This window comes from Fistularia commersonii, chromosome 7 (assembly GCF_037954325.1).
Source record: "Fistularia commersonii isolate RoL2024-O1a breed Wild chromosome 7, RoL_Fcom_v1.0, whole genome shotgun sequence".
NCBI lineage: Eukaryota > Metazoa > Chordata > Actinopteri > Syngnathiformes > Fistulariidae > Fistularia > Fistularia commersonii.
In genome coordinates this window covers 14,611,799-14,635,773 of record NC_141290.1, presented here as the reverse complement: position 1 = coordinate 14,635,773, position 23,975 = coordinate 14,611,799, and the positions used below count along the sequence as shown (strand labels likewise).

At 37.8% G+C, this 23,975-nt stretch overlaps 1 protein-coding gene and 1 long non-coding RNA gene across 5 annotated transcripts in view; one reads left to right on the top strand and one right to left on the bottom strand.

Moving 5' to 3' along the window:
* ephb2b (eph receptor B2b) overlaps positions 1-1,720 on the bottom strand; it is a 133,105-nt gene extending 131,385 nt beyond the window's left edge. For all 4 annotated transcript variants that reach the window (XM_086149984.1, XM_086149985.1, XM_086149987.1 and 1 more), the window contains exon 1: positions 1,563-1,720. In XM_086149984.1, coding sequence (XP_086006110.1) covers positions 1,563-1,614 — 52 coding nt within the window. In that variant the 5' untranslated portion in view covers positions 1,615-1,720. The remainder of the gene's footprint in view (positions 1-1,562) is intronic.
* A 290-nt stretch (positions 1,721-2,010) lies between these two features.
* Positions 2,011-23,686, top strand: LOC147232854 (uncharacterized). The gene is made up of 3 exons (XR_015106326.1): positions 2,011-2,259; positions 6,384-6,452; positions 22,818-23,686. It is a non-coding gene; the product is annotated as an uncharacterized LOC147232854 (long non-coding RNA).
* The last annotated feature ends 289 nt before the right edge of the window (positions 23,687-23,975 follow it).

Below are 23,975 nucleotides of genomic sequence, written 5' to 3'. Positions count from 1 at the left end.
GTGCGCATTAAAACTTCAAGATTAGTTTTTCAGACATTCTGATTTAAAAAAAAAAAAGAGAAAAAAAAAATCAGAATCGCAAATAACGGACACGAATGTGAGGACTTTTCTTTTTATTGTTTCAGTCCACTATATTTATCGCCAATGTAAAATCATGTTGTTTTTTAATGCAGCAAATGGGAATTTTGAATGCAATTTAAGATTCGTTTTTTTCGCGACTCCATTTTGATTCATTTGGAGCAATATGTGGGGCAATAAGTAGTTTGCATAACGACTGAGGCTGCTTGTCTATATGTGTGTCAGCCCTCCATAGGAGCCGACAGCTTCATAATGCTTCAGCTGGACATATGGGTTTTTTTTGTTTTTTTTTCAATTTTAAAATTGTATTTATTTTTACAAATTGAAATGATATGACAGTAAACAGACAACTATTTTCCCCTTGTTTTTCTTTCTGGTTGTTGTCTCATCCCGTGTTTACGTTTGGTTGACGTTTTACATAGTTTCAAAGCTAAAGCTCTTATTATGAGGTTAAGTTTAACTGACCAGAGGAAGAATTCACGTTGGTTTTCTGACACTGAAACCTCGAAATAGACTGAATGAATGGGTTGACACTTGGTGCTCTCCTGTGCACACACTGGCTCCGGTTCTTACACATGGGCCAAAAGGAGTTCAGCCTCACTACGCCACTTGAAAATTGTAATTTAATATACACATTCAAATCTACTGGAATAAAAACAGCAAAAGCTTTTAAAATATCAATATATTTTTAAGAATTAAATAATAAAAATATTATCCCTTTTAATAAAATATTATCCCTATTATAAAAAGATACAATAGATTGAAATCAAGTTTAATATTTGTAATTATATCGCTATATGTTGCTTTTGGCTATCACAATACACTATACATGAATATGCATGTTACATGGACTGTTTTTTATTATTGAACCTGTTTCTTTGTGCGCCGATCCTGTCCTGCGCTCATTACCGTAAGTCCCAATGGGGGTGTCACGCGTAAATGTAGCCTTCATGCAAATTAAGACCTCCAACGTGCGTCTTTGCGATTTTTTGATTTTACAAGAGGATAAAGGGATTTTGTGATGATCAACTGTTTTGTTTGAACATTTTAAATCCTAACTGTTCGCTGACACACCTCCACGGACACACAGACGTTGACCCCCCCCCCTCCCCCATCACTGCGATTTACTCCGTATTTGTAAACATTATTGTTTATTATTTCTTTAAAACACTATCGCGCCGTGATTTTTATTGCTTAGCGCTAATTACGGTAAATCCACTGGGATGCGGCGAGTGCTGCTGTATCCTACTAACCCCATCATCAGACGGTCCGCCGTTACTAAGGTGACAATGTAATAAATTTAACGTCACTAAAGAAGCACGAGTACTGGTGATAAACGAGCATTCTCTAACTGTTTTATTTACAATTTAAGCGAAATAGAGCAAAGCGTCCATCCACGCGGTTTGCATGAAACTCCAAGCCGGCAAGGGGGGATGCTGCGTTTAAATCTCCCGGATGAAAATAATAAAAATCCTTTCGCTTACCTTCAACAGCTATTACGGCCGGTATGGTCCATAATATCCAGAGAATATCCATTATTGGTCACTTAACAGGGCCAGACATTCAAATAAAATACGTCCCGAGAGCCATTGACAGCCAAGGCAGAGTGGGGACAGGCGGTCCTTCACCTCAAACACAGCGATCTCCGACAGCAAAGACTACCAACTCAAATCTCAACCAAGTTTGGGCGAAACCAAAAAAACCACAGACGGAGGGGAGCGCCGGTTGACACACCAGCGGAGCTACGCGACTCAGCACCGCAGCAGCTCGAACAATATCGTCTTTTAGAGAAGGATATGCTTATTTCTAAATGTCCGAATAGTGGTTAAAGGTTTTACATTGTTTGATAATCGATACGGCGGATGGTGCTTGGGAGCTGTTATCCCCTTCGAAGTGAACTTCAATTTGCCCCGCTGTCAATCAAACGGAAGGAGCGGGTCCGTCCACGCCGCTTCACCTAGCTGATAATTAAGTGTTTGGGGACCATGTGGGGGATTTGTAAAAGATGGACCAACCTATTCACACTGCAACGGCGTTCGCACAGGAAAATACCGGCTATGCTTCACTCAAATGAGTCTTAAACGATTTTTTCTGAGGAGATTTCCCGTGAGACCACTTTTGTGTATTGAAGAAGGACTTTTTTGACGCTGTAACAGGTGGAAAAATACCCCACCCAGCTCAGTAAGTTTATTTTTTGCATCACTTTATTTTTTTTTTTCCAGTATTAACCATCAAATCAACCTTTTGGGCAATGGTCCTAATCCTTCCACTAATTCATGGTGTCTGTGATTGCATGCAAAATAGGGGGGGGGGGGTTAATTATACTCAGTCATACTCAAATAATTTCATATTAATAAAAACTTTAAATGCTGTTACTCTACATGCTGTTTATGTTTCACAAAATAAGGGAGAGTCAACGAGTGAAACTCTGACATTAATATCCAACTATGTATTAAATAGAAAGTAATACATTCTGTACATGTTAAAAATTGAGTTTAGCAGGTAGCATATCAGAGAGCAAAATTCATTTTGGGCCATAAAAAGGGTGATTTTGTCATTGTAAGATATTATTTCCCCACACAAATAGATTTATATTTGAGAGGGAAATCCACCATCCGGCATATGATTTATTGAGCAATAAATAAATAAACCTGTTTGATGTTTATATACTCGAAAGCTCATCTGGCTCAATATAAACATGACGTTTAGGCCTTTCTAAATTATGAAATATAAATCTGAATTTATTCATAAACTTGAGTTAATATTACTATTAATCTTGTCTTTCTATAATTACAGCAGTGTTGAGCTAAGGGGTTAACTGTGCAGAATTTAGTCAGCTGTGCAATTTTAGCATGTAGAAACTGATTTTGGACAATGTTGTATTGAAATGCTAATGTGTTGTACAGCATTTAAATTAATTCAATAGAAGTAACTTGTCCATCTTGTTATCTTAAAGAAATCATGCATTTCTTCAGTAAATGATTCGTTCGATAAGTCAAGCGAGATAGATTCTTACATCCATCTCTCCATTCATCTTCTACTGTTTTTACAGCAACTACATCAACAAAATATTGACTTCGCTAGCCCACTGCAGAGAAGCTAACTTTCCTTGACATCATGGAGGGCGGCGTGTGGTTGAACAGACATAGTTTACTATGATTTAGACCTGATCTGTTACTTTCCAATCACTGGGCCAAAAATCAGTTTGAATTCCACACTCCATTTGTAAAACCTGCCTTACTGTCTACCCACACCATAAAACTTAAGTCAGCTGATTAAATGTGGGCTCAAAAGTTAGCTTTGAAACATCCCTGGAATAATCTTCTAAAATTAAAATGTTTGAGCTGCCTTCACATTCTTGGTTTAAGGTGTGGATTTGGGTGATGAGAGTATTACCGGTTATCATTTATCAATTGTGAATAAAACTGTTCCACGAGTCCATGAGAAATGGTCTTAAATTTAACAATTGTAACATTTTTATTAGAATTTTAACCTGTTTTGATTGAAATCCGGCCTTTCCCTTATTTATTTATTTTTTTTTTGCTGGCCAGCTGTCCATCTTGTTAGTGTTGGCATTTAAAAGCATTTTTGGAGTTATGGTTCAGATGTTATTTCAGAGTGGTATGAAACAATTTACATACCGGTGATAAAATTCCACTATGGTTGGATATGTATTTAAATCAAATATCTTGTTAGAATTATGACAAAATTTTTAGACAAACTGAAATAGCTTTATCTCTAAGGCCTTAGATAATGAGGTTTTTTTTTATTATTTGTTTTTTTGTTTTTTGTTTTTTAAAAGAGGCAAAAGGGTAAAAAAAAACCCACATGATTTGTATTTCAAGTGTACACCATAATTGTAAACATGCACAGGAAGACCCGACTTCGTAGAAAACAGGAGGTAATTCTTAAAGGTAACATGGCTGAGAAAACAACAATTTGGAGTGAATTCTCTGTCATCAAACATGCCGTTCCTGTTATGTGGCCGTGCAGCGGGATTTCCGCAGCCAAGATGATTTATTTGCCTCCGCTGAGTTCGACTGTATTGATTCCAGGTCAGTTGACTGGCTGACTTCAGATCATGTTCAGGTGATTACAACCCAGATGGAACAAAAATGGCAGGGCACTGAGAAGCAGCTTTACTTTATCGTAATGAGTTCCATACAAGCTCAATATTGACTTTAGCCAGAAGAGAAGTGAGAGATGTTGAAGAAATGATATTAATACTCTTCTAATATTGCCCCGTGGACTTATGTCTTCCATGCTAAATTCAGCAGAGTAATAAAAAAGTAAAGCAGTGCAGAGCAGTCTGATTTTGGCATGACCAAAAAAAAAAATAGAGAAGAAAGTTTTTATATTCCTTTATATGTACAATCCAACAAAAGCAAAACATGCAGTGCTGCAGATTTAAAAAGCTGGCATTTGTACAGTTACTTTCACCATAGCAAATACAATTGCTTCACAATGCATGCAGCAACTTGTTATTCGATTAAAATGTCCCCATTGTGGACAATTAAAGGTACATTCTATTATGAATTATACACACAAATGACAGTGGGGAAGCACTTTCCATGTGAGACAAGCTTCTTCCCAGTCAAATAATTAAAATGTGTCCTCATTCTTCTTTCTTTCCTGAAAATCCAAAATTCTCTCTGTAAAACAATTTTTGCATAATTTCAGTAAAGAATTTCTTTAATCTCTAAAATTTGTTAATCCGTTTGCTGTTACTAATTTCATTTTAGAACTTCTGAAGGGATTTGGTCAACTAAAATAAGACACCCCGTATTTATGGAGGTTAAGGGCCATCAGTGATACTTGTGTTTAAATTGTGTGTGTGTATAAATTGTGTGTGTGTATATGTGTGTGTGTGTATTTTTTAATTTATTTCCACATTGCTAGCTATATATTATCAAAAAGTATCCATAATAATATGTATATTATTTTAGCTTATTTGAGCTTAAAGATATTTTTTTTGCTATCGCTCCCTGTTATGCGCATTGATGATATTACAAAGTATTATATTACGTCCATTCAAATTTGTTATATATATACTAAAAATGTTACAGTTGTATTTTTTTTTTTTTTTTGTTTTGACATTTTTTGCACTCTTTGAATTGGAATGTTGAAGACCATGTGATTAGAAATTATGCATAAAACCAGTCAACATCTGTATGTTGACATTTAAAAAAAAATGAATGTGGATGCACATACATTTAATGTCCGCTAATGTTAAACCAAATGCAGACAAATGAGAAACACACAGTGTCAGGGGACATTTTTAATTTTAGTAATTTACAGCAGTTTTATTAAAATTGAACACATTTGAATTTTTCGTAAATGTGTCTGTAGAAGTTTCAGAACCGAAAGAGGTGTAAGAAACTGGTGGACGGTTGGTCAGTGCATGTAGACGGCAAATGTACTTTTACTCCGAGGCCTTGGCATGTCTTATTGCATCACTACTGCCACCCACAGGCCAAAAGACGAACTGCCCCCAGTTTCCCTGTGGGCTCGCTAAGCTTTGCTAAAGACACAGGACATTTACCACAAAGCTGTGATTATCCAGAGAAATCGTTTACATATCTTTTGAAGATGATTTCCCGCAATTGGAGTTTGGCAATCTTGCAAATTAAAGAGAGATTTCCAAGCCACAGAAATTCTATCTAAAAAAAAAAGGGAAGATAGAAAGCAAATAGCTTAGTGTTATTAAAAAATATATACATACATGTATAATACCAAAACATCTTGGCAATTAATGGTTGCTATATTTTCCATCGTATTTTCTTTTTATTCTGTGCATTTAAATTTGTACTTTATGTAGATAGTTACTCGACAATTGTGATTTAATTGTAGTAGTGCTGACGGTCATCTACCTGATTTAATTATAAGTCAAGATGAATAATTTCATTTATACACCAGATATCTATGTAATACATATATATATTTATTTAATTTTTTTAATATACTTACTTTGTTCCAAATACCACCTGAATTTGATGATGAGTTAAAGCACTCTCTTCTGTCTGGGAGCTTTTTCCCATGACTCGGAATATTCAACCCGTTCACAACGGCCACTTAATCCCGCAATTGATTTCACCTTCAACCTCAAAGGGCCAATGGGGAGACATCACACCCAGCCAGCGACAGGAGTCTGATAAACAGTAAACAAAATAAATTGTCCCGCTCTCCGCTAAAGTTACTTCGTATTTCCTTACCCTGTGCCAAGAAGGAGCTATAAACTTCCCTAATCTGGAGAGCCCCTTTGTACTTGGATTGAACCTTAGTTTCTTTTTCTGTATTTTTTTCAGGCATGCGGAAGAAAGTCAGCTGGATTGAACTCTTTAGAGCGAGAAGCAGAGCCATCTATGAGAATCCAGGTCAGAAAATGTCTTATTTGTTTGTCATATCAGAAAAGAGGGTTCAGAGTTACCTATGTCTGCATTTCCACTCTGTAAATTAAATTCATACACACACCAACACAGGCCGTCATTCACATATTCTGAATTATTTTGAAAAGAAAATATTGACTTAGCGAAGTTAACAAAGAAAAAGAGTTAATAGGGCTTTGTCTTTTCATGAATATTCCAAGTCAGTTAAGTTTAATGTATGTCATAGAATTTCATGGTTAGTTTTAGGATAATTTCTTTTGCTAACTTTTATAGAATAAAAATTATTGTTAATCAAGAAAAATAACATTATTCTTTGTTTTTAAATTCCATTTCTTTTTCCTAATACCATTTCACTAGTGACATTCCTGTGATTCTCCTCCCCCCCATCACTTCAATTAAATCAACAGCATAATGTCATTTGAACTATTTCATGGAATTTACGTATATATATATATATATATATTTCTCACTCCTAGTCTTTCTCAAATACTTCACCTCCCACATTCCACTCCAGCCGCTGTCCTTCCCCGAATCCCCCATGTCCCCCTGCCAAAAATTTAATGCAATCCCACTAAATTGCTTGGTCTTTAATTAAATTGACCAAAAGCCTGATCTGAATTCCATTTACTTCCGAGTCAGCGTTCCCGACACTGTCAAACTTTTGAGCAGGGATCGTTGCCCTGCAGACCTAAATCAGATTTTCAAGAACTAACTTGTGTTTTTTTTTTTTTTTTTTGATAAATGACTGAGGATGAGCCTACCTCTTTGTTTCGCCGCGGACCCTCCTCTACATTTCATGTGGAATAATGCAGGCCTGCAAGAGAAGCAAGACATTTTCTGTATTTATATGAATATAGAGAGAGAGATATAGAGATATATCATCACAATAAATCTCAGCACTGCTGCCATAAAACTAGGTCCTGTTAAAAGTGATTCAGCTGACAGTCATGATGAAATGAGAGCCCTGATAAAATGGCAGTCATCAATCACAGCTCTGCTTTTGGATGCTTACATTCCCGCTAAGCTTTTTTACTAATTAATATGAACTATTCACATAAATCAGCTTCTTGGGCACATGCGCACATTTGTGTGTGTTGCTGCTCCTGCCACCATGGTTTGCATTTCAAAGATAAATGTTTACCGTGCCAAGCCCCTGGGCAAGTTGTGTTCTGGGCTTTTTTGTTTTTTTTTGTCCCACCCATCCTCTGATGCTGTTGTTGTTTCAGTTGAAATAAAAAGTAGAAATGAAATTGTAGACAAATTTATGTGAGTTCCATTCCATCTCCTCCCCACACTGGACTTACAGTAAATGCATCCCGGTCTGGCTGCGTCCAAAATAGGTAGTTGCAGATAAATAGGACGTCAAACATGATTTAAACTGATCCTCTGCAGACATCTTTAGAGGGTGTTTTAGATCCCCACAAATATAAGCTGCTAGATAAACTGCTCTCTCTCGGGGCGGAAAATGTGAACCATAGTAATGTGCCAATAAAAATACAACAGTAAATGTGGTTTCTTTAAAAAAACAAAATGAAATTTAGAAAAAAGATTGACAACTTCAGTTTGAACACGTGACAGTCTGTGAAATCTTGCTCATCTTAAGAGCCTGTAGCCTATTTCAGATTTAAAATAAGACTCTTTGTTTTTTGTTTGATTGAATTAATTTATTTTTTTAATGGTTGTTATTTTATCTCCTGCAGGGTTATCTTTTAAATGCTGTCTTAAAGACAGATTCCCTGCTTGCACATTTCAGAAAGAAAATTAAAAGATTTCACTCGTGATTATTTGGCTGAAAAAAGGAATTAACGTTTCAGGGTTTATTTTCTGTTTGCTTATGCTTTATACTGTTGTATGAAGTAACTTAATACTCAATAGAGCTTTCGATTGCAGGCATGCAACAAAAAGATTTACATTTGATCAAATTTCCTTTTGTTCCTATATAAAAAAATGCTAAATTACAAAAAGAAAAAGATATTTATTGGTGTTCATTAAAACTGCAAGCACCTTTTATCGAACTATTCTCATTTGAGTGCTGTGTTTCACAACATGAGCAAAAAATCAAACCAAATTCAAAAATAATTTGAAATAGAGGTTTAGGTTTAAAGACAAAAGATAAAGAAATTGCTCAAGAATTTTCTAGAAATTGTATTTGTTCGTTCATTTTTTGGTTTATAAAAAATATAAAACTAATATATTTTTTAATTTTGTTTTGTTGCAGTGTTGTAATGTTTTATTTCAATGACTAAGAGCCGAGAAGTGATTCCAGAATTTGCTCGCAGAATTTGGAACAAACTGTATATATTTGTTCATTTTCTTGCTAAAGACTTAATATAAAATTTATTATAGAAAAAAAAATGAAACGTATTTGTTTTTTGTAACTGGTTTAGCAAATTGTTTTCAAAATCATAAGGAAATGTCATGCATGAATTGGTAAATTGTATTTAAAGAATTATAGATCAATGAAAACAAAAAAATCACATGTATCTTCAAAAAATTGCTTGAAAGTAAAGAAAAAACACTTAGAATAACGAAAGAGAAATAATAGATTTTATTTTAACTACTAATACTAGACAGGCAAAAATTGAATTTATTCTGAAGCATTAATATTTGGAATTTTGACCTATTCAATTAGACAATATTTCTATACTTTTGCCACAATGCCCTGCTTTTTGGTGCCCTTGATCTGAAAAGTTCTGATCTCAGCCCAAAAGAAAAAAAAAAAACAATTGAAAAAATAAATGGATTTTTCCGTTTCCTAGGTTCTTGAAAACCTGTTTTTGGCTTTTTGTATCTTGCGGTGTTCAAAAAAAAATAATGATAAATGAATAAAGCTGTTGATGAGTGACGACATAACCTACATGGCAGATGTAATACAAAGCCTTAAATGAAATTCAGCCTAAATACTAAAAATCCGGAGCATCGCAAGCATTGCTCCTCCTTATCTCCTCTCTCTTTCCATGTAACTGTCTCACCGTGGAGCAACAGATGGAGGTACACAACAGGATATTACCACTAAGAGGATTCCTTTTTTTTCTTTGCCTGTCAATGTGTACTTTTTTTTTAGTAAAGATAGTCTTTCAACGTGACCCAGCTCTTCAGGCTTACTAGGAAGTGCTATTGAGTGGTTAATTCCTCTGAAACCCACCACGATGCACGTTGACCCGCTTGATAGGCAGAAATCCCCGGTCCGGTGTGAGGAACATTGCAATAAATAATAACCAGGTGGGATTAGAAAAATGCCCGGAGTGTCTTCACCTCTCAGTCACATCTGTGTCTGTGTGTGTGTGTGTGCTGTGCACCCGCGCATGTGTGGCCTCAGAGTTATGATGAGTTACCTGCTGGTTGCTATAGTAATACCCTCGGGAAGCAGTTTGATCTCCCAAGTTCCCATATGCCAGGATTAAACTCATTAAGTAAAATTTGATTAGTAAAGTCTTGTAGTTTTTACATCTTCATTTTCTTGTTCTAACCCGCGCACTGGACGTCTGGAATGGATACTACCATTTTCAGAGTAAGAGTTAGGGGGGTGAAATATGGCACATTCCTCACATTCAAATGGCCCTGTCTGCAAAACATCCCTGACATCATCATACTTAACAAATTGTTATCAGCTGCACTGTGTCAAGTTAATATCAAAGAATGTTAATGTTAAGAATGTTAATATCAGTCAGAGGAATGAAAGTGAGTAAAGTGGTACTGTGCTCCAACTTTGGTCTTAAAAATGGTATGATACCCCTTAAAAAGTCCTGTTGTGTAGAAGACCGGAGGAGGTAGCGTTGAAGTCGGCAGTCATCATATAATAATTTGAATTGTCTCAATTTGAAGTCCTGACTATGATATCCCAATCTACCTTTTAACCAAAATCAACTTGTAAACTGCAAAGGCTGTTCTGCAAGGCCAATAATGACAGAAAAACATTACCAATCACCATATTATTTTGGTCTCAAGAGTTAGTAACAGAGTATTATTGTCAAAACAGTTCCTGACGGATTTGTCCAGTTATTTTTATCGCCCCTTCTTACGTCAACGGCAGCATAGCAAATAAGGGGCTACTGAAACACACACTGTATATTAAAAAGAATATGCAGGGCGGGTCTGTCATAGGACATATTTGGTCCTCATTTTGTATTTTGATGAGATCGTAATAGTTTTGCTGAGTCTCATATTACTCAGATATATTTTTCTTAACTGTAGCAGTGACTGCCCTGCCGGTAAAAGGAAAAAAAGCAGTAATTTTACATGTCCGACAGCTTGATAAGAGGTTCTGAGGAAGACGCCTGAGTCACAGAGTATGATTGTTTGTTTTATCAGACCACAGAAGAAGTGCTTGGTCCTTGAAAATCCAAGATTGCACTGAGAGCTAGAAGGAGTTCGAGGTCTTTCTCATGCCAAAGTGTTTGAAGGAACTGTCTCCTTATTCCCGGTGCACTCAGCCTGCTGACCTTACCGCGTGCACACACTTGACAGTGCATTAGATACACCCATATAAAAGCAGTGCACTACAATACAGCATAAATCCTGTGTTCATGAGTATTATTATCACTTTTTATTGACTATGTGAGAGAGATGTTTGTTTATTTAATTGTGATTGGAAGCTTTAACATGTTTTGCCGCTGAACCATTTTATCAAGCTCATTTAGACAGGGTGACAGAAACATTGGGGACACAGCTCAGTGTAATCACAAATTGCAACCATGAGAACAAGGAAAATAACCAATCCATTAATAGCAAACATTATCATACTGCTCCTCTTCATGCTAAAGAAGTGTAAAGATTTATTTAATCTCCAAAAATCTGAGATGGTATCACTGTTATGTAGTCGTGTAGTTTTCCTGTTATGAACACTTATGTCTCTCAAGAGGCTAATTAATTTGCTGCTGAATTTCAGGATTTTTTGTTAAAAAAAAAACTTATTTGCATAGGTTTACAATGCATGTATTGCATTTGTCACTCAGCTCTCCAAATTATTTGCGTCTCCTATCATATGGCACCCCTCACTTCTCATACTCTTGACCTTTCTCACTTGTACAGTACTTTGATGGATGGTGTTCTCTAAATATAGTTATTATTATAGTTGTTATTAGTATTATTATCATAGTTATTTATTATTATTATTATTATTATTACTAATAATAATAATAATATTATATGGTGTTGGGTGATCATGCTGAATTACCATTGACTCCAGGTCAAAAAAAAGATGTAAAATGTTGGTCATCCTCATTGACCCACTGCTTATCCAGGGTTGAGATATTCAATCTCTGCAGCATGTTCTGGGTTGACTGCTGGGCATCCCATCAGTTGGATGCAGCCATAACACCTCTAACAGGAGGGTCCTTATCAGTCCTTATCAACTGAGTCTTTTCAAATTACAGGACAATCTGTAGCTGTTCTCCAAGATCCCGTGCTCTACCGATGTCACCTTATCTCTCATGTTTAGTCCATCCACTGAATGAAGTTATTCCAGTTGCTTTTATTTTGGGCCTTGTTATTTCACCCATGCCCCGAAGTTCATGACCATCCAATAAAGTTGGGACATAAGTGGATGGTAAAATTTGGAACTTTTCCTGCATCACTGTGGGTACAACATTGACCCCCCTGTTCAGTCCCTGAACCATTCTAACCTCTGTGAACACACAGATACTTGAACTCCTTCACTTAGCGCAGTACCACCCTTCAAACCTGCTGGGGACAACCCACTGGTTTCTGGGACAGAACCACTCCCCCTGACATTGAGGTGCTGATTCTCATCCCAGCTCCGACACAAACTGCCCTGCAGCCTGCTGAAGTTCATTTGGTGATTATTCCTGAAAGGATATCACCCCTGCAAAGCAGAGGCAATCCTGGGGTCTTGGGTCCACTAACAAGCACCAAACTCCCCGCCCCCCTCTCTCACACACATCCAAACACAAAGGGCAACCCTGGCAGAGCCCAATACTTACTGGAAGAGTTTGACTTGTCACCAGGCAGTGCCCTATCTACAGTAGTTAAAAAAAATATGAATATCACTGACAACAAGCTATAAAAATAGCTGTTTTAAAAAAAGTAGGAAGCACAATGATTTCATAGAGTTATGAGAATGCAGCCTTATGGGCACATAAGCCAGTGTCTTTTTGAGCCGTTCCCAAGTCTGATTAAATGCAGAGGGTTGCATCAGGACGTGCATCCGGTATAAAACCTGCTAAAATTGGTGCTAAAACCAAACATGCAAACTGGAGGAAGATGATTCACTGAGATGTCCCCTGAATTCAGCAGTAAAGTTTAGTTTAGTCCTTCATGACTCCCCTGGTCTTGCCAAACACAAGGCCAGTCAGCCTATAGCCACGGCAAAGGTTTCCACGGTTAGTTCCATTTCTTTTACTCAAAAGAGCAACACTATTGTATTTTGTGATGAACTAACTGTAGCCTTATGGAAAATAGGGGAAAAAATACTGCCCAGCACTACATAATAGGACACTACCAGAAGAAAAACACATTCCTTCACTTATAAATTTTAATTTAATTTGAAAAGTTTAATGCCTTCTCATAATTGATTCACCAAATTTCATGTGTCAATAGCAAAATGTTATGTGTGCATTGTTCCCTGCAACCAAAGTGAGAGGTTCATTTCATGAACAGAGCCAGGTTCTGTGAAGTTTATGCTCAGTCTTCCTAAAAGACAAAGGCAGCCAATGTGTAAGATTGTAAAGCTGATTTAATAGAATGTGAAGATTGTTATCCAAACAATAGGATGAGTCATTGCTTGGCTATATTCTTGTTCTGCAGTTGTATCGTATTTTACGGACTATAAGTCGTACCAGCCAAAAAATGTGTAATGAAGAAGAAAAATACACAAGCTGCACTGGACTCGAAGTTGCATTTTTGGGGGGAAAGTTACCTGATAAAATAAGGGACCAAGAACAGACATTTCACATTGCAAGGCAAGTTACAGTGTAATGTCCGGGCAGATGTGCCCAACGATGGCAATTTGCTGGTTAAACCTTATCTTTATTGTAACAATTATAACAATTAAGAAACAGCGGCTCATGCTTAATCTTCTCCGTCTCAGCGCTCTCCTCCCAACTCGCTCTCTCTCATCCCAAAACACATTCACAGCCACTAGGAAATCACAAAACTCTGAACATTCCTCTAAACAGTACCACTGGGTCATTACAATAGTAACAATAATAGAATAGAGAACAACAGGCTGAACAGGTGTCTGGTACGTTGTACATATTAACAACTAGTCAGATAACATAGCATAAACAACATAGCATGAAAAGTTTACCAAACTCTTGATCTCACTCCAAATCACTAAATCCATTTAATTTTTCATCCTCCACTTCTGAGCAACTTCACCAACTCCAGAGGTAGGCGGCGCACCGCTTCATCTTCTGAGTGGCTGTTATTGGAGCATAGCTGTCTGTGCTCTGATAGAAGGGCAGTTGCGTAGCATGAAGCGGTTAACACCAAGAAGGTCCTCCCATACAAAAATTTGTATTCATTGCCTTGGCAACTATCTGGGCATGGAGAAGTATTTGCACCGTTGACAAGCCTCTCCCAGCAGTACGTTGTTCATGCACCCATTTGTGACCATTTGTTCCTCTGGCTTTAGTCACCTAGCTTTTAGCCTGCGATTAGATTTTTTTGGTTTTCTTCATTGCAGTTAGAGTATCCTCTGCTTTTCGCCAGTCCCTCACTAGTTTCTCACTCACTCCAAACCTCTGTCTGCTGCTCAATCACCATTTTAGCTGCATTTTGACTACTTGCAGCTTGTAATCTGCAGAATAGGATTTTCCTTTTGGGGGCATTTGTGTTCAATCTTTCTCAGTTGTCTTCATAAGTTGTTTAAATTTGAAATTTTCCATGGTACAGGAGTAGTAAGAGTAGTAGATACTGGCACACAAGCCTGGAGCATACTCTCGCGGCTGTTAGTGTGAAAATAACGAACATGTGACGTTACCGTATATATTTTAATATATGTCACACCTGAGTACAAGTCACAGAACCAGCCTAACCATGGAAAAAAAGTGACTTATGGCCACAGTTATTGATTAGCATGTGAGTGTTTATTTTACAGCTTTATCCTCAAAAGTCAGAGTTGAAACTGCCCAGCTGTGGTTGCCTGGATATGAAGCAGCAGGATTTAGCTCAACCTTGTTTTTTTTATGGAAGAAGGAAAGTTTACTTTGAATAACAAACAGGATGTTAATGCTGAGCTTGATGTTTTATACTTTTCAACCTGCATCAAGAAGATAAATTTCATGTCGCACCAGCTGTATTCACACACTAGTTGTGACATTTTAGATATGTGATTGAGAGGACATTTTTACAGTGCAGCAAAATATGGCCGCATATTTTATAGGAAAGGAATCAGTGATATCTTTACTTCTCAATGTATCAGTAGTCAGTTGGACTATCCCAAAAGAACCCCAATAGATGCTTTTTTATCTATCCATGACAAAAGACATTAAATGGATCCATAGTTACTAAGATGTTATTGTCTTCTTTTATCAATAGTTTTACCAGCTACATAAAAACAATGATAACATTTCTCGACATATCTTAGTTTGTGTAAAATCATAAAAAAAAAACTTTTCACTCAACAGTCACCATTGTTGTTTACGCCACAATGCTGTTTGGGGTAATTACATCATATGGTTGACCTGGGCAAGGTCCCATTTATTTTATCCTTTGGTGCAAATGGTGTGTGTGAGACAACTGCACTGAGGGTCTGTTGGTCCACTTTTTGTCATCGGCTGTTCACAGTGGATTTGCAAACCGCTGAACTTAGTGTCCTGGTGATGCCTAGTCAGCTTCCTCCATGATAGTGCTGGTTTCTGGTATTTCATCATCAGATACTACTTTTACTGTAGCAGATTGTTGACATCCTCGCAGGAGAACATACAGCATTGCCTGCATGTGGCATCTCTTCAAGTGGGCTTTACTTGTTTACCGAGGATCTTTCGTATGTTTGTGAAAGAAGACTGGAGGCATGGCGTTTGGCTTTAGTGTTAATTCAAAGCAAGCAGCACCCACAAGCCTTTACAGCAGCTTAGCTTGGCTAAAAGTGTCAAAATGCACCCGGACAGTAGCAGTGACAACATAACCACTGATCCTTCAAAAATTGTGTATGTCCACAAGCAATTTCCCACTTCTTCCTTCTTTTCTTGTCGCTTGGAAAGCTGTGTAGACTAGCATCAGTCTCTTTACTTGCCTTTGACTGGAAATTGCACCAAAAAGCAGCATAATGTGGCATTATTACAGTATGTACTGTACGTTACCAAGAAAAAGTTAACACTAGCGGAAATAGATATGTGGTAGGTATTTTTAAAGAAATAACAATTCTTTTTTTTTTTTAACAACACATTCTAATATGAGACAAAAAGCATGTTTATGCCTATTAGTCCTCCCAGGTGGGGATCCCTTTAAAACAGGGGTGGCCAATTAATTTCTACAATTGGCCACATGAAAAATCTGGAGGGCCAAACCAAAAATGACTCTCATAATTTAATACTTCTCAAAATGCATTTTTTTCATTCAATCTTTTTTTTATGCACCCATTAAACCAGATTCTTTTGGTAATAAGAAATAAGAAATTTCTGGAAATATTTATAAAAATGTATAAATTGCCATTTTGGTTAAAGGGGGGATTATTGATAATCCTTTAAAGTAATTATTTTAATAATTGATTACTCATTTAAAATATTTTAATAGAATATTTAAATAAAACAAACAATTCCATCACATTTTAATTTTATTCTATTATAACTTTCAACTGTTATGGTGTGCATAATGCAACGAGTGAATGTCTCAATTATGAGATCAATAATGTCTTATCTTAAAGATGAACAACTGATCAACTTTATACATTCGCAATAAGTGATTTTAATCATCTGTATAGCTCAGTCAAATTGTTCAATGAGATCTGTCTTGGGCTTCAACAAGTGCATTAAATCTAGTTCAATGTCTGATGTGGCTATGTGCATGACAGCTGCGAAGGGATCATCAGTAATGGAAGACCTGTAGCTGTTAAACTTCATCACTGAAAATGTCTGCTCACATACATATGTACATCCAAAGGGCATAAAGATCTTTTGAGCATGTTTCCTCATGTGTGGAAAGTTTTCCACTTTTAGTGAAAAGTCAAGCAGTGGGATTGACCCAAAGCCCATTGCCAGAAGCGTGGAAGTCAATAAGTTCCATCTGAACATAATTGGAGGCATTATCAACGTTGCAAGTGAAGGGAGAAGAAACCATGTGCATTTCACTCTCAACTGTTGCAAAGTTTTGAAATCGCCTTGAAACTCAACCTTCAGGGCATCTAACATGGATGAGTACCTGTGGAGCTGATCTGCTGATGGTGTAACTTGCTTCAGTGTTGGCGTGTGAGTGAGAATATTATCTCTCAGTTGGCTTGTCATAAGCTGCGACTTTCTACTGAAAGCTTTGAGTGCTGTACATTTCATACACAAAAAGTCCTTTGCTTTGCAGTTTGACATTAAGTTCATTCATCCGAGCAGTCACATCTACAGTAGAACCAAGATCTGCATACCAGTCTGCCTCTGAAAGCTGAGGGATGGCATTTCCCTTCTTCTCACAAAACTCCTGAATCTCCTCTCTCAGGTTCCAGAAGCCTTTCAGCACTTTTTCCAAACCGAGCCACCTGACAGCTGTATGGTACCCAATGTCACGGTGGTCAGTCTCGTTTTCCTCTAAATATGCAACAAATTATCTGTAATTCAGAGCGTTTGCTCTGATAAAGTTAACTATTCAGTGATTCACTTTTAACACTGACTTGCACAACACTTCCTGCTGTATAATACAATGGAAAAAAAGTTGATTTCTGCTCAGGGTTCTTTACTGCCACTTTGTCTTGGATTCTCTTTAAAAGACCAACTTTTTTTCCTGTGAGATTTGGACAGCCGTCTGGTGTCACAGGCACCAGTTTGTCCCATTTCAGTCCCAAATTTTCAGCACATGCATTTAGCTATGTTTAGAAGTTACTCCCCGTTGTTGTCCCTTTCATTGACCGCATGCCTGCCAGCTCCTCTGTGATTTTTAAGTCTGCGTTGATCCCGCGCATGAAGATGAGCAGCTGGGCAGTGTCCTGTATATCACAGCTCTGGAGCCAGGGAAAAGTACTCAGTCATTCACGCTGTCCTTCAGTTGTTACCGTACTCCAGGTTTTTCGCTATGTCCTTAATCCTTCTCATTACGGTGCAGAGGGAAAGGGAGACATTCTCAAAAGCCCCCTTTTTTTTCCGGGACATATTAGCGCAGATGAGTCCACAAAACGCTTTTTAATGAACTCCCCATCCAAAAATGGTTTGTTCTTTTTTGCGATCTCGTGAGATACGACAAAACTTATCTAGACTGCTGCACCTTCTGGATGCCAAGCGTTTTGTAAAAAGTGTTTGAGTTTGCAGCTTGGCTAGCAACACAGATGACTCTGTGGCGAGCTCTTTTTCAGAAAACTTCATGTATTTCTCCTCTTGTTTAGTCACATAGTGACGAGATTGTAATCCTCTGACAGAGCCACTGGTGCAAAACAAACTGAGCACATGGCTTTACCTTTGACTTCTGTAAACAAATATGTCGCTCTCCATGCCTCGTTGAAAACGCGGCATTCAGAATCAACTTTTCTTTTTTTTTATCTGTGAGTCGACATGTGGGGGATCAGTGATATTTGGCTGCTAGCTTAACCTGTCACTGTGCAGACAGTGGCAAAAACGTGCATGCACTCATAAACAAGCCTTTTCAAAATAAAAGAGTGTTGCGTCACATCCACACCAAAATACTTATTAATTACTTATTTATGGCTTTCGTAACGCAGGCTGGACGGGGACACCCACCGTGGGCCCACAAATTCCCCATGTCTGCTTTAAAACCCGAAAGCTTTTTGGTAGATATCATTTGTATGTTTTTAATGTGTTGAATTTTGGTTTGTCAACCGAAAACACTATTATTTACTCTATCATCAGTATCTCATTTACACAGTGTGAATGTGACCTGAAAACCTACGATTAACCTCAAACCAACACTGGTGTCCAGCCAGGAACTCAAATACAAATTAAGTAATCAGGTCTTTGGAAGGTGCGTGCGTGCGCGCGTGCGTGCGTGTGTGCGTGCATACACTCAGGAAAAACATACATTGATACGTCTCCATCATGTCTGTCTAAGCTGTGTGTTTCTTGGTCTTTTATATTTAATCAGATACCCAGTACGTACTTTCATTACAGCACAATAACATTGCTTGATTGCAAGTTTTACAGTTTGTTTACCATAATGTTGTGATTCAAACTGTCACAGCGGTGTTGTACATAAATCCCCAAGTTAATTTGATAATTTTATGAGCGACAGTTTTAACTCTGGATCCATTAGCCAATGAGTCTCTTGCTTTAACACCATATTACACAGAGACATGTTGTATAAGTGAGGACTTTTAAATGAGGACCAGACAATTAAAGTAATTAATGTCATTTTACACATGCAGTGATCAATAAATATGATTAATAAACAATGCATTTCAGTAATTAATGAGGAAATGATAAAATTAATCCCTCCGCCATTAAAAGCTACATGGGACCCGAAAGGAAGTGCTGTCACAGAAGGAAAGAATAAGCACTGCTTAATTTAACTTTGGTTCCAGCTCCGAGGGATATTGCCTCTTTATTGTATTTCCTTTATACTTAACCTCAACCCTGAGAGGGAAGAAGGAAAGAAACTGAGTATCTCCATGGGGATCCAATTATATTTTCATTTCAATATCATGACTTTGTAACAGGATCTCTTAATGATTTTCTTGCCGCAGTTCTTTGTTTTATTTATTATTGTTCCCATCTCTGCAGGCAGAGCCGTTTATTTATTTATTTTTTCTCGAGGATCCTTTATCTAACTGTCTTATTATTTTATACATCCCCTTTTCACTACTAACAGGCTTAAATGAATTTTCAACCAATTACAGTCTTAACTAAGGCATTAAAAAACTGGCATCAAAACACAGAAGTGGTTCGTCTCCAACAGATCACGGACTTAGCTGTGATGTTTCAGCCTGAGCAAACTTAAGCATGCATAGTAGCTGCTTATGTCCTATAGCTGTTGGCTAATTTCCTTTGTTTACTTGTCTCTGCAGACTTTCCTAAATTTGTCACAAGTGACTACAGTTTTTCACGGTGAAAAAAAAAAGACTCTGAACTGAAACTGCATTAACTTTCCAATGAAGTAAAATAATGTCATGAACATTTAGAACAATGTTGGGATATAAAAATGACATTTATGGCATTAAAATGCGGAAAACATGTGTATGCGCATGATTTGTCAGGCTATAAATGCCTATAAATATGTCATTTGGCGAAGCTGATAAAGAGTGACTGCTTTGTGTCCGTTCACAAACGTACACGTGCAAGGCGTACATCAGCAGGCATGCCGAGCGTAAATGTTTGCGTGCTGAGCGGAAGCAGAAGGAAGCTAAACCTGCCGAGGAGAGTAAGGAAATAGAGCAGAAAAATGGTGGCCTGACATAAAGAAATCCTGGATAATTCTGCCCCAAGATGTGTGTAGGGCCACAGCGGAGCACACTTGAGCATCCAGAGGTCGTTCCCATAGCAACCTTTGCCCAGGGAGATCACTGACCCTCCCGCCTGAGCAGCACAAGCAGAGCACAGATTGTAGGTCACATATGGCACCAGCGATCCAATCAGGCCTAATCTGGCTTGACTTGTGGACCATAAATTATAGTGGGAACTGGGATAGACTGTGGCTTAACTCATCTGTGGCCTCAGCTCTATGATAATGACCGATGTGCTGACCCATTAAATGTATAGAAACAAATGCATGTTTTGCTGATCAACAAGAGATCAACTGAGAATGATACCCCATCCGGCATAAAGCTGCAAGAGATTTATGAGTTGAATTGAATCCCCTTCCTCGGGCTACGAACATTACTCATGCGATCAATCTAAAATCAGCAAATGACTTTTTGTTGGCATTTTCGTATCAATACGCAAGTCATCAGAAAGCTTTGAACGCCAGCGCTGTAATTGTTCGATTGGGAAACAATTATCTGAACCAATCACAGATATACATTTTTTTTTCAAAAATGTGGCGTTTCATATGTTTTTAGAGAAGGTGGGGATGAGTCAATCAGAGGGGATAAAACATGTTAGATGTTTTGGAGATACAGTAGGTAAGGCCAGATTGAGATGGTTTGGATGTGAACAGAGGAGGGATGGTGACGCTCTATGTTGGAACCGTGAGGCGGGCGGCTCAGAAAAAGCCTAAAAAGGACATGAAATTAGTTGGCGTGAGAGAAGAGGATGCAATTGATCAGGGTTATTATGGGAGGCAAATTATTTGCTTTCAATTTTGGGCTTCAGTAAAATTCTACATCAAAAATTGACTTTTTTTAATTATGTAGTTGTTTTAACGGTATTTGAAAATGTTCATAAATCCACAAGACATTACTTGAAAATCTACAAGATTAAACCAAAACGCCATGAATTTTCATGACATTATGCCTGTAAAGAGAGCAAAAAATGCATTATTTCATGTTAAATAGACCTCATGACCTTTTATTGTAAACCGCAAGTTGTTATCCTAATTGTAATTCTAGATTGTGTCTTGAACCTTTTGTTGAATTGTCAGTGAAAGTTGGCTTTAAGCGGCCTTTATTTGTGTTATTTGTCTGACTGCAATTTTTCTAAAACCCAATCAGATTGATCAATACTCATCAATAATGAAGAGAAAAAAGGCCTCAGGACTCCTTGATATTATTATTATTATTATCCATCAATCCATCATCTACGTTTATCCTAACCACGGTCATGGGAGTCTGCTGGAGCCCATCTCAGCTGCAATCTAAACTTGTCACAAGTCAATAACGGGGCCATATATGCAGACAGATAACTCACTCTCTCATTAGCAATTTTTCCAATTAATCTGCTGCATGTTTTTGGACTGTGGGAGGAAACTGGAGAACCCTGTTTTAATCGAACCAGGTTTCTTCGCATTCACCGTCTCATCCGGCGTCACTTGTAAATAGATGCAAATCCCGTCTGGGATAAATGCATTTAAATTGAACCTCGTACTGCACAGATGTGCCGTAACGTGCCACTCAAACTCCAAATAAATGGAGAGGTATAAAAGGATTTCAGTAAAAACACGAAAGCCATTAGCAAGAGAGGAGCCGAGAGCCATAAAGTCTTAAAAACATAAGCAAGCACAGCATGATTGATGATTGATTTCGAATTGTAAAAACAGAAGCTTTCAGATTTAAAAACTTCTCACGTCTCATGTCTCTTACTGTTTAGTTCCAAAGTTACCCTTCCGGTGTAAGGGGGTCAATAAGGTTCATCCTGGTCCACAAGATCAGTTTGGTACTTTGAACAAAGTCTGTCAGAGATTCATGAACAAGTAATGTTGTTTAAAACTTAATGCTTTAAGCGACGTGAGAATAAGAGTTAAGGGCTTTTGAAAGGGGTTTTTCTTTTTTCTTCTTTTTTTTTTTTTTTTTTGCAGTTGTAAGAAATTCTGCAAAGTCAAGGTCAGACTGAGTCTGAACTTCACGTGGCGATTAAGTTACCCCTCTCTTTATTTTATCTGCCAATCTTTTATATAGAAATGCACCTTCTTCGGGAGAGGGGGAGAGGAAAATTTCAGCGCTGAAACACACGGGCTTTATAATTCAAACCTCACGTGTCAGTCACCAGAGGACGAACCTCCGGAGGGGAAGTACTGTATCCAGGATGTGAGGCTTAGTCAGCGGTCACGCAGCAGAACAGAGATATGCTATGAATGATTTATAAACCGACTTTTCTGGCCCATTTGGATAGCAGGGTAACCTAACTCATCAGGGCCCTGTATTTTTACGTAACTTTTAAAAGTTCCCAGATATAAGTACCAGTACAGGAGCTTAAGACAATCTCTTACTTTCAGAACTTCAGAGAGCTGTTAAATCCAATTTCAGGTTGAGTCAGCGTCATGCTCTACATCACTTAAATACTTACTTAGGCATTAATAAAGTCCTCAATTTGTATATAAAACCCAATCAGGTCCTGCAGGCAGGTGGAATGGTTTGTTCCACTTCCATGCAAGTCATAGAGATTTAGCTTTCGTGTGCTCTGAAAGCCGTGCATACAGGAAAAAGTCTAATCTGCAGGTACTATGATAGAGCAGGAGGGGAGGTAAGGAAGCTTCTCAGTATAAATATATTAAGTGTGTGAATTGGAAGTAACCATATTAGTTGACGGAGACCCGAATAGCTTCATTGTCCGACATTTGCATTCACATTTTCCTCAACAAAAGAGATTTGCCTCCAGATGTTTGTTATGTGGTGAAGCTAAGAAGGACCCCCCTTCTCTCCTCTTTGCTCAGGAACCCTGACCGATTTCTCCTTCTCGGCCCTTGTTTTGGGACGCCGTCGTTGGTGATTTCCTAATTTCAGCCGGCAATACACACAGATGACTGGATTCTGACCCCTTTTGTCCGAGATCCCGCCAAGGCACTGCTACGCCCAGGAATTCCTTGTGGCCGTTTGGGAACGTCAGCAGTCTGAAGTACGGAAGATCTTTACATTGACTTCTTTTTCATCTATTTCCCTTGGTCTTCACAGAAAGACACATTACACATGAAGAACTGCAAAACTTCTCTTTTTTTATATCTTTATTAAATGTCAACTTTATGTTGGATGCCTTAAGAAATGGTGAAATAAGCGACGAACAGTGACACAGAAGCCGTAAAATATTGTTTCATTATGTCCAAAAAAACTGTATATGCAAGGAACTTTGCATAAACTCCCTTGTTTCCCCCAATGATTTAACTGTTAATGCATCACATTTCATTCCAAGATTTTAAGGTGTATTGTTTTTTTAACCACTGTTGTCTGAGCCTTTGAATGGAATAAGACCAGGTGAAATAACACCTGTTAGTTAATTTTTTTTCATTCATTCATTTTATATCTATTTATTTTCACCACCCGTATTAAGCAGATGACTTTGTGACCTAATCCATTTGTCTTTCGCTATATTTAAACCTGTAATTTTTTTTTTTATGTTGTAGCCAGGGAAGAGAAACTGAGCCACACCTTTCAGTAACCTTTATGCCAGGTCTCCTCTTCTTCAGAGTCAACCTCCATTTTTTTTCCTCGAAGTTTTCTAGTCTTTAGAAAGTAGAAAAATAATTCATCGCGTGTGCCACCCAGTCACACTAAAATAAAGGAAATAATACCACTCTGTCTCCTTTCATTTCCCTCAGTGTCTAAGAGCAAGGATTTTAATGCTGTTTTTTTTCCCCACCTGCTTATTTCCCAAGTAAGGAGCATTATTTCTGTCATTGATTTACAGCAGCTAAAGCCTGTTTCAAAGAAAATCTTAATACAACTTGATCATGACAAAAGTATTCTTATTGTGCAAATGAGCTGGCTGATGTTCTCACCTCAATATTCAACCTCCCCCTCAGCCAGAGCACTGTCCCCACCTGCCTCAAGAACACCACCCAAAAAGAGCCAACACACCTGCCTGAATGACTATAGGC